General features: G+C 37.7%; 1 protein-coding gene across 5 annotated transcripts in view; it reads left to right on the top strand.

Annotated features, from left to right (window-relative positions):
* LOC145998293 (protein SERAC1) overlaps positions 1–16,334 on the top strand; it is a 73,684-nt gene that overhangs the window by 27,116 nt on the left and 30,234 nt on the right. For all 5 annotated transcript variants that reach the window (XM_083134710.1, XM_083134697.1, XM_083134701.1 and 2 more), the window contains 4 exons: positions 4,908–5,069; positions 7,098–7,225; positions 8,734–8,835; positions 11,121–11,253. In XM_083134710.1, coding sequence (XP_082990836.1) covers positions 4,952–5,069; positions 7,098–7,225; positions 8,734–8,835; positions 11,121–11,253 — 481 coding nt within the window. In that variant the 5' untranslated portion in view covers positions 4,908–4,951. The remainder of the gene's footprint in view (positions 1–4,907; positions 5,070–7,097; positions 7,226–8,733; positions 8,836–11,120; positions 11,254–16,334) is intronic.

The following is a 16,334-nucleotide window of genomic DNA, read 5'->3' as shown; positions in this document are numbered from 1 at the left end:
CAAAATTCAGGTACAAAGACTATAAAAATATTTAAGTTAATTTAAGTTACAATTATAGAGTACATCCAGAATGTTTTAGGTTCACTGGAAGAAAAGTTACTGAAATTATAATTAGTTTCATTAACAAACATTTCCATAGTAGTTGCAGTATCAGAAACAGAAAAATGTATGTTTACGTATATTTTTTATTTGCTTTAGTTAAACTGTTCAAATATTTTACAGGGCCATTTACTAGAAAAAGCCTTTCTATAAAAAAATATATATCTATATGCATGGTGCCAAAAACCATGCAAGCAAATGTAAGCAGTTTTTTTTAAAAAAAAATAAAAAAAATGATTTTTTAAATAAAAATCATGATTTATATCCACCCTTGTAATAGTTATATTAACTTTGGTAGCTAATGTCACCTATCACATTGGAACTTGGACAGACTTCCATTGGAGCCATCAGTAAATGTAAACAGCAGAACGTGACATATGTCAAACTATCCCAGCCAACTACAGGACTAGCCAAGCACGTCAAATTCAACATGCACACAGTCCCAAAACCTTTCAACCCGGTATCCCGGGATGCCGCAATTAAATTTGCCCTCTGAAGCCTGTTCTAAGGAACGGATTCCGCTGTAACTTGGTGTACAGGCTATGGAGACCACAGGGAAGCAAATGCTGACGAAAGAAATAGTTCAAATTTTCACCACCAGGTGCAAATGTGATGCTGAGGTAACAACCTGTAATTTGAGTTCATGTCGGTACAGCAGTGTTCAACATGCACCCTGTAAATGACCCTTTGGAAGCATAAGGCAGTGTGACTAATGATAGCACCAAGTGTTTCCCTGAATGTTGTTGACTGTGCACCAGATTCCAGCACCACATTTCAACCTGCTGGTGAAAATTGGAACTGTAACTTTTTTTTCTTTTTGTTGTCGGCATTCGCTTTTCCAAGGTCTCCATATCTTCTATACCAAGTTTCAGCCAAATCAATTGTTTTGAACAGCTCCAGAGTAGGGCAACTTTAATTGTGGCCAACTGGTATATCACACACACTAATTGACACCAAGATCAAAGAGGCGCATGAGTTTAACATTGACAGTGGATGGGGACATCCCATTCGGACCCCACACTGCAGCAGCTGAAACCTAGTTTGGATGGTGGGGAGGAGCAGAGCAAATGCAGCAGATAAACAGACTACACTAGCGCTTCTAGTGGCTCACGGGTTAACAATATGTATCGGAAGCCCACTTATCAGTGAAACAAAAAGTACACATGTGGATGGTGGTATGTTCCATGGAAATTAACCTCTTAACAGATTTTTTTTAAAAAAATAGTTTCGATTTTAATGTAATTTTTATATTACTCTGTTGAAATAAGCAGTTAAGAACATTATAAATGGTAAATGGTTATAATAATGTTGATTGTTGACAACTCAACAATGAGAGACATTCCTCTAAAAGGCCCCTAAAATAAAATCCCAAGTATACTCGTCCTATCAATGAGTAGAATATTACCAATAGAACTTGTGGAAAAAAGCAAGATAAGTTATTTTAATAATCAAAATAAACACAAAACAGCACTGAAACACTAATTAGTGAACTTGAAACAATTGTTTATATTATATGGTCTCTGTCATTAGTCCTAAAATGTGTATAAGTGTACACACTAAACATGAAATACATTGTTTATATGTTACGGACTGTCTGACGTGAAATACATTGTTTATATGTTACTGGCTGTGTGATAAGCCCTAAAACATGGATCAATGCACAAAGCTACACTGCATTCCTCACACATGTATCTGGATTCTCTTCTAGCCTTCTTCCCTCTAGCATCACGCACACTGCTGCACATTCTTGTAGGATTTTGCTTCTTCTCAGTTGGAGGAATCACTGAAGGAAAATGGCGACCAACAAGTCACATTGGTGTTGCCGTTGCTGAAGGGCGACCAGCTGCTTTCGGTGAAAATTCTTCTCTTTGATGATGAGCAACCACTTTCTCAATGACAGCAACACGAAAGTCAAGGGCACTCTTCCGTCCTCCATGTTTTCTCTAGAGTACGAAGGCATTCCACACAGCTAGTTGTAAGGGGTGGGAAAATATTTTCTTATAATATTTTTACCTCGCTTTCGTGGCAATGGATTGTTGCAATGTTTTGATCTACCCTATCAACACCTCCCATTGTATCATTATATGCAAACATGACCACAGGCTTCACAACATTTTTGTTCCTTTGCATGTTTCCATTTCCGCACTGTGGAAACTGGATAACATTGAGACATCTCTTTTGTCTTTCTACTTTAGTGCAAGAAGTTTTCACTCGTTAGAATGCTACAGTCTCTCCTTTCTTCAGTTTCATCCTTTGAAACAATGGAGGCATATCCTTTCTTGTGGGATGCACAGCGCCATACACATCTATTCTATTAGATATCAAAATGTCAGCAAGCTGGGGAGAACTGTAGTAGTTGTCTAAAGTTAGGCAGTATCCCATATTCAGCAGGGGTTTCATGAGTGTCATGATAACTTGTGATGACATGGGTAAATCATTATAGTCCTCATGAAATTTAGTGCCAGGGCCTGTGTATATTATTAGGGACCAGACCGCAGGAATGACTTTATGCCAAATCTGGCTCGTTTCATGGGTATATATTGGACCCATCCCAACGGTCCTTTGTGTAACATCAAACTTTCATCAATTGTCACATCTCGTTCTGGAGTACAAGGAAGATTTAAATTTGGTAGATAAGTGATCCAAAATTGGTCATATTTTATTCAGTTTTGGTTGAGGATGACCCTCAGCGTCATATGTACTATTATCAGAGATATGCAGATTTCTCTTCAAATTCACAAATCTATGAAACTCCTAAAATTTGTCGAAAAATTGGTGTAGCTAAAATTGGATTCTTAGTCCAGTACATTTGATAGGTAGGTTTCTTTACAATATTCTGTAACAGTATGAGTGAAATAATATATACATTTCGTCCATTGTTCTGTCTTTCCATTCTCATTCCAGTGTCTGCCTTGCGTATCTGTTAGTTTCAGTCACCAAATTTCCTACAAAATCATCATCAATAAACTGATAAAAGTAGTGCATAACATCCTCAGTATGTGGCTTGAAATTCACTTTGGGTTTACCTATGAAAGTAAAGTGTGGTCGGGCAGTTGGGAGTTGTCCAGAAGTATCAGTTTCACACCTCTGTCTGGCACATGCCAAGTCAGTTTCCGATGAATCGGACACATCACTTACCTCTGAACTTTCTTCATAACTTTCTTCAGAGCTATCTGAACCACTAAACTCAGTATCAAGCTCTTCTTCACTCTCCATTTTTACAAAAGGAGAACAATACCGCCAAGAAACACGGAAGAAAACAAAGGCACCTGAACTGACTTTCTCACACCTACGCTGTAGACTAAAATAAACGTTGAAAGAAGGAGATTAGTGACGTCTACCGGAAAAACAAGTAAACAACAACTTCAACAGCACTATCTAGCAGAAACATACAGAAACATAGGAAAACGAGTATAACCGTCCTTTTAAAATGTGTACAGATAAACAGATGTTAACCCCGAATATACTCGGGATGTTATATTTTCGTGAAAATTAAAAACCCTAGTATACTCAGGTTTTTATGTTAAGAGGTTAATAGAATCAATCCAAGTAAGTTGTCCTGATACATCCTCTCACGTGAGCATCTGCCAGCTTAGCACAGGGTAGAAACAATGAGATACCTCTGGGCACAGATCAGGGTGACTAACACTACGAATATATGGAAAGAAACAATAGATTTAACCCACTACGGAGGGTACAATTCGTAATATATTCTTGAATAATCATGTACAAATATTACATAACTTTGGAAATATTTTCATACAATATTTTTCTTCTATTTTTATTTCTTATTAATTGAAACCAATCTTCTTTAGGCTTCTTCTTCTTGTAATCGCTGAGGCTTCTTCTTCTTATAATTAATAAGGCTGCTTCTTCTTGTAATTAATAAGGCATCTTCTACTTCTAAGGCTTCTTCTTCTTATAATTGCTAAGGCTTCTTCTTCTTGCAATTAATAAGGCTTCTTCTTCTTATAATTAATAATGCTTCTTCTTATAATTGCTAAGGCTGCTTCTTTTTGCAATTAAATACATATTGTGTACTTTTTCTTCTTTCTTTTCTTTATCGATCTTTTTCAAATTGACGGAAATATTAATAAAATCGATCTCCCAGACAAACAAAGAGAAAGGGGTTAGTTAAAGATCGCCGCCTGGCCGGCGCTAACCTTAACTTGGAGCTGCAATAGATGCGCCTACCAAAAGTGCTTGGGTGCCTGCCGTAAGATGGCGCTACACCTGGGAAAAACAACCCAAAAGTCGCACGAAACTCTCAGTTCGTGGGAACCGAAATAGACCCAGAATCGTAATTACAATTCGACTTCTTTGCTTTTATATAATGATCACTTATGCTATTACTGAATATTAATTACCCTTTCTACCTTATTTATATCCCATTATTGTGCCAAGTTCATTTATATATTTCATTATAATTAGTATTAATATCTACAATCATTATTTCACCACATCAGCGCTTTCCTCCTCTATTTATAATTGTATAAGTTTTCTTGGGTGCTGCCCTCTCTGGCCCACTTTCTAAACTGCTTTATGCATCATCAAATATAAACGTCGTTCTTCTTGCATGCTGCCATCTATGATCCTCTACCTCAAAGAACAACAATGCAGTTTGTGTACGTGACAGTCCAGAAAAATGTAATAATTTGCTTCCATGTATTTATTAATTTTGTATTATGGAAAATAAAGTAATGTTAAAATATAACATTAACTTCAATGCCATGCAATATTTATGTAAAGTACCTTTGTGTTTTAACTTGGAAACTTTCCTCTTATTAATACCATTCTTCCCTTTGCAGAGGATGCAGAAGTGACAGGCTCCGAACCATCTACCTTGATATGGATGATCAGGAAGGTACAGTTTACTCTAGCAAAAAGGCTTCTGCAAGTTGCAAAAACTGGGTCCGAGTATGAAAGACTCAATGCAGTCAATTCACTTTCAAAATTAAAGTACTTGCAAGGTAATTATTCATTTTACGCTGTGTACAGCTAAAGAGTACCAAGTTTACACTTTATGGTACTGTTATGTAGTTTTGTTATATTTATTTTATAAGTGACCGTGTTATGAAAAAGATTGACTGGGAAAATCCATCATGAAGGTTTTTTAACTGTCACAATCAAATCTATATCAGGTACTTTTGGTACAAGTATATGTTTTGCATTCATCAATTTAATTAAATTACTATTAATTGTCATAGAGTAACGCTTAATATTATTGCCTTGAAATTAAAGTGCCGAAACGGACCTCCGTGACAAAGTGGTTAAATCAGAGCACTACGATGTCAGCGGTCCCAGGTTCAAATCCTGGCCAGGGCGTAGTTCATTTCATCATATCACGACTCATTCTCAATTTTGCGATTAGCCCAAGTAGACAGAAAAATGAACTAAAATAAACCAGATCAGCCTCTGTAGTAGATCGTGTAGTGCAGTACAATGCAAGGCCAAGGGCTCGAATCCTGGATGAGGCATTGACAATTAATTGTGTTTCTTCTTTCTTCTAGTTCATCAATTCCTCATTCATTCTCATCATGATGATTAACCAAGAGAGCTAGAAAAGTGGCAGAGTAATAATAATAACAACAAACAAATCTGTTGATCTAAGTTCACTTCACACTGGGAGCATATACTGGTTCAGATCTCAATTTAAACTGTAGATCTAGTCCTGGATAACCTATCTGTGCTTGATCTTCAGGTTCAGCCTTCATTTCCCCTTTTCTCCCCCAAAAGATATCCCCCCTCCTTTACTCGATTTTTGGGTATGTACTCTTCCATGTACTGGTTGAACTGCACTGGAGGTGTGTCAGTTTATTGTGTTGTCACATCAGAAAATTCGTTGTATACTAAAAGGGATTGGGCCTACAGCATGAAGTGGGATCTGAGCCATGCAAGAGTTAAATCCACTAGTGTACACAGAGGTCCCATCTTAAAATTTTGAGAAATCGAAAATTTTCAAGTGAAAATAATAAAGAACTCAGAAAACCAAAGTGGTAAGTGCAAGCTCTCCGTAAAGTGAGCAGCCCCAATTACCATTTTGTCATTGAACAACACGAAAGGGAGAGGAAATAAAGAGTTAACAGGATTCGTGTTGGGAAAGCTGATGGTAAGAGATCTGTAGGAAGGCCAAGATGAAAATGGAGGGATAGCGTTGAGATGGACCTAAAGGAAATCGGTAAGATTGGAAAAGATTGGATTGGCTTGCCCAGAATAGGGACAGATGGAAAGCTTGTGTTGCTGCAGTCATAAACCTTCAGGTTTAAGAATGCTAGAGATTTAGTTATGTAGTCAGTCATTGAACAACTTGTTCCACATGTTTTGTGTGTATATATGCAAAGAAAGAGTGACTGTTTTGCGCCAAAGTGTGTATTTATTTCATTATCTTTGAAATGGGCAATGCTACTGAAAAAAAAACACTGTACAAGAGAGAGTGAATTTCTCACCATGTTGCAAGTGGAAGCAGTTTTTTTCAGTTGATTTGTAAGTTAGATACGATCTGTGAAAAATATGATGAATAAGTATTTACAGAATTCCATGTTCCTTATGCAGAAACAACTTCAAGTTACTGCTAATGAAATGGAAGTATCAACTTTACCCACTACAAAAATAATCTTAAAATCATCTTCTTTCCGTTCATGTGTTTTTCTACGCTATCGCAAGTCTGATAGTCCCAAGAGAACAAGTGGAATAATATGCTAATGCTGTTTTCTCCCCATCCTACGACCAACCAGCACATAGACCCCTCCTTTACCAGCTCACCACGGGAAAAGGTCAGTGGGAGAAGGTTGGTTTAGGGTCTTTCCAGAACCTCCTGTCTGGCTGTATGCAAATTGTTCCCTGTGGCCTTAACCTATATCAGGAAAGGTAGAAAATCACAACCTTCTCAATAATTCTTCCTTCTACCAACAAAGCTAAGATACGTGCTGTGATTGTCTCAGTTGTTTTTAATCATTTTGTATACCTAGCAAGATCATAACTTTCTTTTTTGCTTTCAGATGCTGATTACTGGCACCTCGCTCAGACACTTGATGCCCGGACTTCTATAGCATTAGCGAGAACCAGAGGCACAGATCTCAGGATATTTTTGCATCCCCTGCGGAATTTCCCTGAATGCAAAGAATTTGTGAGTACTTTGAAATTTTTATTTGTCTATCAGAACTAGGGAAACATAGGATAAAATAAGTGATACTTTTATTTTAAACTCTATTTGAATTTACAAGTCTGTCATTTCCTTCACCATATACACAGCAAAAGTTGGTGTTTAACGGTGATGAAATCGTGGATAAAATTTTGTGTTTTGAAGTAAAATGTTTTGTACCGCAGTGTTAACCATTTTTGTACAATTTACCAGCTAAAGATCTTATGTCTATTATTGAGTTGTGAGATTGAGTTTTTAAGTCCACTTTATGCATAGATAAGCTAATTGGGATTGGACCTACAGTTTAAAGTGGAATGTGAAGCACTATGTGTACTGTCGGTAGAGACATGCATATTTTGCTTTTGATGGAAACACAAAATATGAAACAACATGCTGTAATGTTCATTTTCCATGTTTTTGAAAGGTGTGAGGCACATTTTCCTACCATGTTTTGCATGGAAATTTAGAGTTTATTTACCAACACAATATTTCCTGATGTCAGAATTACCCTTTTAGTTATGCAGAATCATGGAAAATGGATTGCATCTGCCAAAAACATTATAAAGAAACAACATATAAATCATTTTCTTGTAGTTCACTGTTATTACAAGCATAAGAAAACAGTTTTTCGTTGTAATGTTTCAGGAGAACACACACTCCCTTCATCAGACATTTATTTATATTTTGACTAATAATGGTTAGCAATTTTTTAAACAAACAGAATCCGTTATACGTATAATGGAAGTTGTCAATGTTACATTGTTGTAATATAGAAACCTAACTGTGAAAAGAAGCAGTCTGTTGTATTTTTATTTCAGATAAAAAATTTTGATCACATTATTTCTTATTTAAAATTATGAATCCCAAATATCATCAGGTAATTCAAAGTCATCATTGTTTTCACAAAGTTTCTTGATGTTTTCTGTTACATTAAATTTTAAAGATGGTGGCTTACTCCATTTGTGAAAAAAAATCTTCATACTGGATCTATGTTATGCATTTTTGCAGACCCTGCCGTGAAAGAAGAAAATGCCAGAAATATATCTGTCGGTATCGGTAAATAAATTCCAACCGATACATTCTGATACTGATACCGATTGACGTCAGTATTGGTTCAGCCCTACTTTTTATATATATATATATAATGGATAAAAGCAAGGAGGGCCAAAAGGGCTAAGTAAAAATCAAATAAGGTAAAAGGAAACACGGAATCGTCTTCTGTTTCTTCTCACACCGATGATGCTATAAATTAGCGAAAATTTTGAATTTTCCTACTGTCCGGTGAGTGTTTCCTTTTACCTTATTTGATTTATATATATATATATAAATATATATATATATATAGTGCACTTCACAAAAAGCAAAATGATTTTTGAAATGCAACTTTGGAAGCTTCACTTGATGATTTCCAGGATGTGCTCCATATATATAATTTTTGAGTAATTCTTATTTCTTCTGAATTTTTTAAAAGTTTTCATTTTCTCTGTCTTTAGGAGCTGTTTGATCGGTTTCGAGCTTTGCTCCTTAATCTGAAGAATGAAGAAGTGGACCCATCAGTGCGGAGATTTGTTTCAGAGGCATTTGAAGATCTCAAGGTATTACACTTCTCTTATGCTGTAGCTTCTAAAATACAGTGTGTCCCTAAAGGTACTTTACAACTTTGATGTCATACAGCACAACATGTAATTGGCATAAAGAAGCATACCATGTCTCATTTGATTTACCATAATGGAGATAAAGAAGCATACCTTGTCTCATTTGATTTGATTTTGATTTAATTTGATTTGATTTATTAGCATCTGTTCAACTTTTACAAAGTTTGGAATTGTCACATTGTACATGTTCAAACAGAATACATCTATAAAACTACAGGCATAATATGATATAAATTACAAGAGATAAAATAGAATTTGTGTTTGTTTCATCATCTACGATATTATACAAGAGCATCAAATAGTCACCTATATTTACATCTATATAAATGGAACCAATTGCAATAAAAGCCGCAAAGGAAAATAAACTATAAATACTGATGATAATACATGCAGTTTCATTTTATATTATTTTTGTTGTTCCTGCCACTTACGGTATTGATGTACTCTTGTACTGTGTAAAAACAATGTTCCCTTAGGAATCTTTTTAGATTTAACTTGTATACTGGTAATGAATTTGTCTTTCGTTGCATTTGGTAGCAAAGTTAAAGAAGCGTATTCCATTATATGTTACCCCTTTTTGGCAGAATGTGGTATTGTGCAGTTCCATATGTAAGTCATTCTTGTGTTGTATGTGTGGTAGTCCCTATTTACTGCAAATATAGTTTGACAATTTTTCATGAGTGTTAGGATTTCATACAGGTATATGCATGGAACTGGTAAAATCTGTAGTTCTTTAAATAATGGTTTGCATGGTTAATCTGTTGGGACATTTGCTAGAATTCTAACTGCTCTTTTTTGTAATCTGAATAATGTAATGTTTTTGTTCATGTTCACCCAGAAAATTATGCCATGCCGCAGTACAGAATGAATGATGCCATAGTATAGTGTTTTTGCTGCTTCTAGATTTACTACATTTCTTACTGTTTTTATTGCATAACAAAACCCATTAACCTTGTTTGCTGTAGCTTCAATATGTAGATCTCACTTTAAATTTTCAGATAGTTGTATGCCAAGGCATGAAGTTGTATTGTGTATTAGTGTACTTCAAAATGTGTACCTGTGGTGGTGTGTACAACACATTGAAATTTTAACTCTGTCCATACCCTCTCAAGCAAAACCCTGTCAATTGTGGCAATGGCAGCTCAAATCATCAAGATGAATGACGGGAGTGCTGTACACTGTGTCCTTGACATAACCCAACAAATAGACGTGTAGGGGTGTTCTATGTCAGGGGATCTAAGAATTCAATCCAATCCAACGTGCTGGAAATGTCCTCCCCAAGGCATTTCTCACCTCTAAGGCTCAGTGTGGTGGTGCACCATCTTATTCAATACCTGACAAAAAAAACTTTAGGCATTGGTGAATCACCTACAATAAAGTATATTCCTCTATGTCAATTACAAGTTGTGCTGTATGACTTTGAAGCTGTGAAGTATCTTTTGGGACACTGTGTACATTTCACAATTACAGGCTTGCTTTTGTTGTGTCATAGGTTCAAAGTCTGGGTAAAGCATGGTTGTTCATTGTGTTTGACCGATCATCTATTTCACCAGTTAGTTCATTATTCACCCTTCTGTCGTTGTGTTTAACAAACAAACAAAGAAATGGGTTCCCACTGGCCTGGAAAAGTTGGGGATGGTTTGGATGCTTGCCAGCAATTGACGCTGTAAAAAATGCATTTTCCCCCAACACGTTTCTTGAGTGTAGATGTTCTGTGTAAAAATATTTTTATATTTTATTTTGTTAATTTGTTTTCAACAATGTTGAACAAATGTTAAACGGCATCCATTTGATTAGCAAGTGAAGTTGAAGACTTTTTTATAATACTAATATGTTATGGTATTATTTCAAAGTTTGCTTTAATGTACAGATAAGCTAATTGGGACTGAACCTATAGTTGAAAGTGGGATCTGAACCCCGGTGTTCCTCCACTGTGGATCAAACCCAAGACCTGTTGATTACAAGGTGACAGGATTGCCAGTATGCCAACAAGGAGGCCCTTAGAGTATTGTAATATGGTCTGGATTTTTTTTTTTTTTTTTTAAAAAAAAATACCTGGAAACCAGAAATGGGACTGGCACATTATGGGTTTATTCTCTCTGCTGTATCAATGCTTCATTCTCATCATTGTGATTGATTGATAGAGAGAGTGGGTGGAGGGAAGAAGAGAGAGAGGGAATGTGAAATGACTGTACAGAGTGTCATTTCTTTTTCGCTTTTTGTAGGATGATAAACTGTCATTTGATTCACTTGACCAGGAAGTGCGCAATGAAAGAGTCAGGGACAACAGCAGAGAATTCCTAATCCTCTGCCTGCAGTCCCTCCTCCACCACTCAGCTCTTGAATCCCATGCTCGAGGTGAGTTTATTGGGTAGACTGTATTTTTGACATTTTACCTCAGTCATATTTTAAGTGATCGTTCTATGCTAGCAATGTGTAAGTGCAATACAGTGACCCGTGGCATACTGAGACCTATAATATGTGGAAGGAGAGAGTAATCAGGTAAACAAAATCAGATGAATATGCAGTGGATTATAGCAGAACTGATCTGTGTTCATATACAGGGTGGTGTATATTGTATCTACCAATTTGAATTGGCAACCCTGCAGAACGCATGTGCGGATGTGTGACATACCTATTTGGTCTAGGAATTAATTCGTGCAGTTGTTACTCACACATTGAAGCTGTAGTTCAAACACAAAATACATAAATACCTTAAGAAAAATATTGTCCATCGTGAGCCACCACTTTCGTCCATCTGTCAGGCAAGTTACGGATTCCGTGGCGAAACAAGTCCTCATCCTTTGAAGCGATCCAGTCAGCGACCCATTTTTCGATATCTTCTGAAGAAATGAACCGCTGTCCAATCAAATTGTTATTCATGCAATCGAACAAGTAGTAGTCCGAAGGAGCAACGTCTGGTGAATACGGCGGGTTGGGTAAAACTTCCCATCCGACATTTTATAAATAGGTTTTGACCGGTTTTGCAACATGTGGGCGAGCGTTATCATGTTGAAAAATAAGTTTATCGTGTCTGTTCTCCCATTCTGGTCGTTTCCTGGCCAGAGCTTGCTTCAAATGCATTAATTGTCGTCGATAACATTCTCCATTAATAATTTCACCCGGTTGCAGCAGCTCATAGTACACCACACCTTTCATATCCCACCATATGCACAGCATAACCTTTGCACAGTGAATATCTCGTTTCGGTTGTGATGGACCTGGTTCACCTGGCTTCACCCAGGCCTTTTTTCATTTCATGTTCTCGTAATGGATCCACTTCTCATCGCCAGTAACAATGCGATGCAAAAACCCCTTTCTTTTCTGTCTTTGAAGCAGCAATTCGCAAATGGTTTTTCGTCTTTCAACGTCTCTGTCTTTCAATTCATGTGGAACCCAATGTAACATCTTTTGAATCATTCCCATGGCTTTGAGGCGTTTGGAAACTGTTGTTTGATCAACGCCTAATGCTTCTGCAAGTTCTTCCTGCATTTGACACGAATCCTGATCGAGCAATGCTCTCAATTCTTCGTCTTCAAATTTTTTTGGCTGTCCAGGTCGCTCTTGGTCTTCCAGGCCGAAATCACCACTTCTAAACCGTGCAAACCACTTCTGACACGTTCGCTCAGCTAGCGCATGGTCACCATACACTTCCACCAAAATTCGATGACTTTCGGTAGCACTTTTCTGCATGTTAAAGTAATGAAGCAGAACACTTTATCTGGCACGAACTGCGCCATGTTCAGTTGACTACAAAATGCTGTTGTTGACGCGTCAATCAACTGCCCTATACTACGAACGATGGGCGCTGACAGGAGTTTTCAACGCATGTGTGGATACACGGAACTGTGGGACGATACGCTCGTTACGCCATCTCTTGTCCACGCGCACGAATTAATTCCTAGACCAAATACATCCATGGAGAGTTGGGAGTCAGGTAGTTAGTATACTATGGAGCGTTGGCCGGTGCAGACGTGGATTGCGTCGGTGCAAGCCTTCATCCAAACAGGCACCGGGTAGTGCGGCGGAAGAATGGTCACACACACCTGTTCCAGAGAGACACAGCATTCTTAGATGGGTTAGACAGTGGAGAGCCACGGGTAATGTTATGAACCGTCAGTAACCGTGAAATACGTACTTTTCCCAGGACATATTAAGATGCGCGTCATGAAAGCCTTCCCTCATCGCTTCAAACAGTGCATCCAAGCAGGAGGAGGACATTTGGAGGACGTTGCTTTCAATATGCATTGATGTCTGTATTGTCCATATTATACGCTATATTAAATGCCTATGTGTATATTTTTATATCATAACCATATAAAGTTACTATAAGCACTCACCGTCTTCCTGTTGTTGCAATTTGAAGTTAGTAAATACAATATGCACCATCGTGTATGTATTTTTTATCTGAGGTACATTTTCAAACAGCTTGTAAATTTACAGGGTGTCCAAAATTTAATGCAGAGGCAGCTTAAGGGCTAGGCTACGGCCTTGAGACTGAACGCAGGGTATCGAAGAAGTGTGCATCTGAATATGAGAAAATGAAGGAAGAGTTTGATATGATCCACATTTTTATGTGACGTCACCAGTAGAAGATATGCCACTAATGTATTTATTTTTGTAAAAGAAAGCGTAATTTCTTTGTTATTATATGTAATAATGCACCTTGTTTGTAATATATATCTTTTGTTTATCGTTTATTGTATTTTATGCTACATTATAGGTAATTTAATGTATCTTTGTTTGCAAGAGTGCACTATACGAATTTGTATTTCTAAAGATGTATAGATGTCAGTTTTGTTGATAGTATCCTTTTGTAGATAGTGAATGATTCATCTGTACTTTAATCTGTGTTCTCGAAAATAGTATAAAAGCGAGGATGTCGCGTAAGAATCATCACACTTTTTCACCACGGATCGACGAAGCTTTTAAACTTAAAAAGAACTCCTTGGTGTTGTGCATACATCTTGGTATGGTAGTTCGGGGCGCAAGCTAGGCCTATGTGAACATAGGTACGCCGATAGCCATGCATTGGTGATATGCACAATACTTCAACCATTCTACGTCAAATAATAAAGTTAGCCTAAAGATTAATTTGGAAATAAAAGGCTAAAAAGCAAATATTGGCTCAGTTATCATTGCATATCTCTTGGTGTGGTAGTTCGGGGCGCAAGCTAGGTCTATGTGATCATAGGCTTGCCGATAGCCACGCATTGAGTTTTATGCGTTTTAATTGAGTCAATTCATCGACAAAGCGAAATCCTCGCCTTCGTCTCAAGTATAGTTGCATTATAATTGCAATAAATAAAGAATAAAACTTTTCAGTTTATACATACGGCAGTAATGTGGTTTTATTTCTCTTTGTTGTGAATATTGTCTTTGCCTAACACTATCCCTGTACCTGAGAGGAGTCTGTGTACTTCACCGAGTCTCATCGTTCACCGCTGAGTATTATTAAGTTAATATTAATAGTAAAATAATACGACGCGTGAAGTAATTGTGCTTAGAACGTATCAAGTGGCAGCTCAACGTGTTGGCTCGATTTTGTAGTGTACAAGGGCAAGACAATTGTTTAAAGTTAAGATTCATTGTGCAAGAGCACTAAACTTTTATATTTGTAGAAAAGCACAGAACTACTTCGTTCGAAATGGAAAGAAAACATTTGCGTAGCGCAAATAAAAATCTTGCTTCAAATTCAGAGCTTAATGTTCCCGATTGTTGTCGGAGCATTGATAAAGATAAAACCACATTTGTGTGCAAGAAATGTACAAAGCTTCTACATTATGAATGTTGTGGCTTAGATGTTCGATCTGAAAGCCACGAAGCTACCGATTTCGTTTGTAAAGAATGTGAATCATTGTCTACAACTATTACATCTGATCCATTAAATATGTTTGAAGCTTTAAAAACCATGATTGAAGGAATTAGCAAGCAGCAAGTTGAAAGTATGGAAACATTACAGGCTGATATTAGCAAACAGTCTGAAGCACTGAAAGCTGATATCTGCAAACAGTCTGAAACACTGCAGGCTGATATTAAACAGCAAGCTGATTCCATTACCAGCTTGAAAGCTGATATCTGCAAACAGTCTGATATGTGTAAACAGTCTGAAGCACTGAAAGCTGATATCTGCAAACAGTCTGAAACATTGCAGGCTGATATGTGTAAACAGTCTGAAGCACTGAAAGCTGATATCTGCAAACAGTCTGAAACACTGAAGGCTGATATCTGTAGACAATCTGACATGTTGAAGGAAGATATCCTCAGAGAATGTGCGTTGCTAAAGGATGATATCGGTAAGCAGCACGATGAATCTATGAAAGCTTTAAGAGCTGAAATAGGCGAGATGGCCTGTGAAATACAACAACTAAAGTCTGAGAACGAGAGTACTAGGGCCCGATTCTCTGAAGAAATTCGGCAGGCTAGAGAGATAGACTTTGATGACTTCCGGCGCAGCTTGGCAGCCGATGTAAATAAAGCCACGGAAAATGTTCGCACAGATGTGGAGGATATTAACTCGAGATTCACTGGAGAGTGCAATAGGATTATCGAAAAACAGCTGACAATAGAACAGATGTTGGCCGAGGCCGAGACTGACAAAATACAGTTCCGGGCTGAGGTCCAAGAAAATATTAGTCAGATTTCAGTAGTTGTGTCTCAAAGAAGCAAGGACGTTGAGGAAATAAAAACTCAAGTAGAACAACTTACGAATCAGTTAGAGACCATGCACGTTTCCCGCCAAACGGAAACAGAAACTGGATCTCGAACAGCTGGTCATCCGTCTGCAGTTGCTGAGAGTGTAGCGTTGCCAACCATGAACATTGAACTAAATGAAGCGATGGACAGAGCCGGTGGAGAGAGAACTAGAGAAGACAAACAAGTCTGTCGCCCACGAGTTACTGCTGATTCAAGAGCTAATGAAGTGGCGTCTGCTGTTCCACCTACCTTTAGTCTTTCGAGCGATGACAGAGGTTACAGAGAGCGTGAATCTTGCAGGGCCCGGCACAGTCTTTATGAAGAAAGGACAAAGAGGAAACGTCTAGAAAGGAAGAAAGATCGCAGTTCCTCCTCTTCCAGCACCAGCTCTGACTCTCAGTATCAAGCAAAAATCAGGAAGCGAACACGAAGGCATGGAAATTCAAGGAGCGGGCCAGATGAGTCGCCGCCAACAACTCAGCGATCAGCAATGACTGGAACTCCAAGGATGGCAGACCTTCATTCCTTGTCGAAGTTCAAGGGAGACCTGGAAGCCCAGAATGCTGAGCAATACTTAAAAGAACTTAATATCAATTTTGATTTAATGCAGATTCCATACGAATACCGATTGGAAATTATTCCTCGGCTTTTCAAGGGCCAGGCTGAGCATTGGTTTCGAGCAAACCAGTTAGAGTTCAAGTCCTATTCTGATTTCTGCCGTCGTTTTCGCAAACAATATGCTT

Source organism: Lepisma saccharinum, chromosome 1 (assembly GCF_977018435.1).
Source record: "Lepisma saccharinum chromosome 1, izLepSacc3.1, whole genome shotgun sequence".
NCBI lineage: Eukaryota > Metazoa > Arthropoda > Insecta > Zygentoma > Lepismatidae > Lepisma > Lepisma saccharinum.
This window is presented reverse-complemented; position numbering and strand designations above follow the sequence as displayed.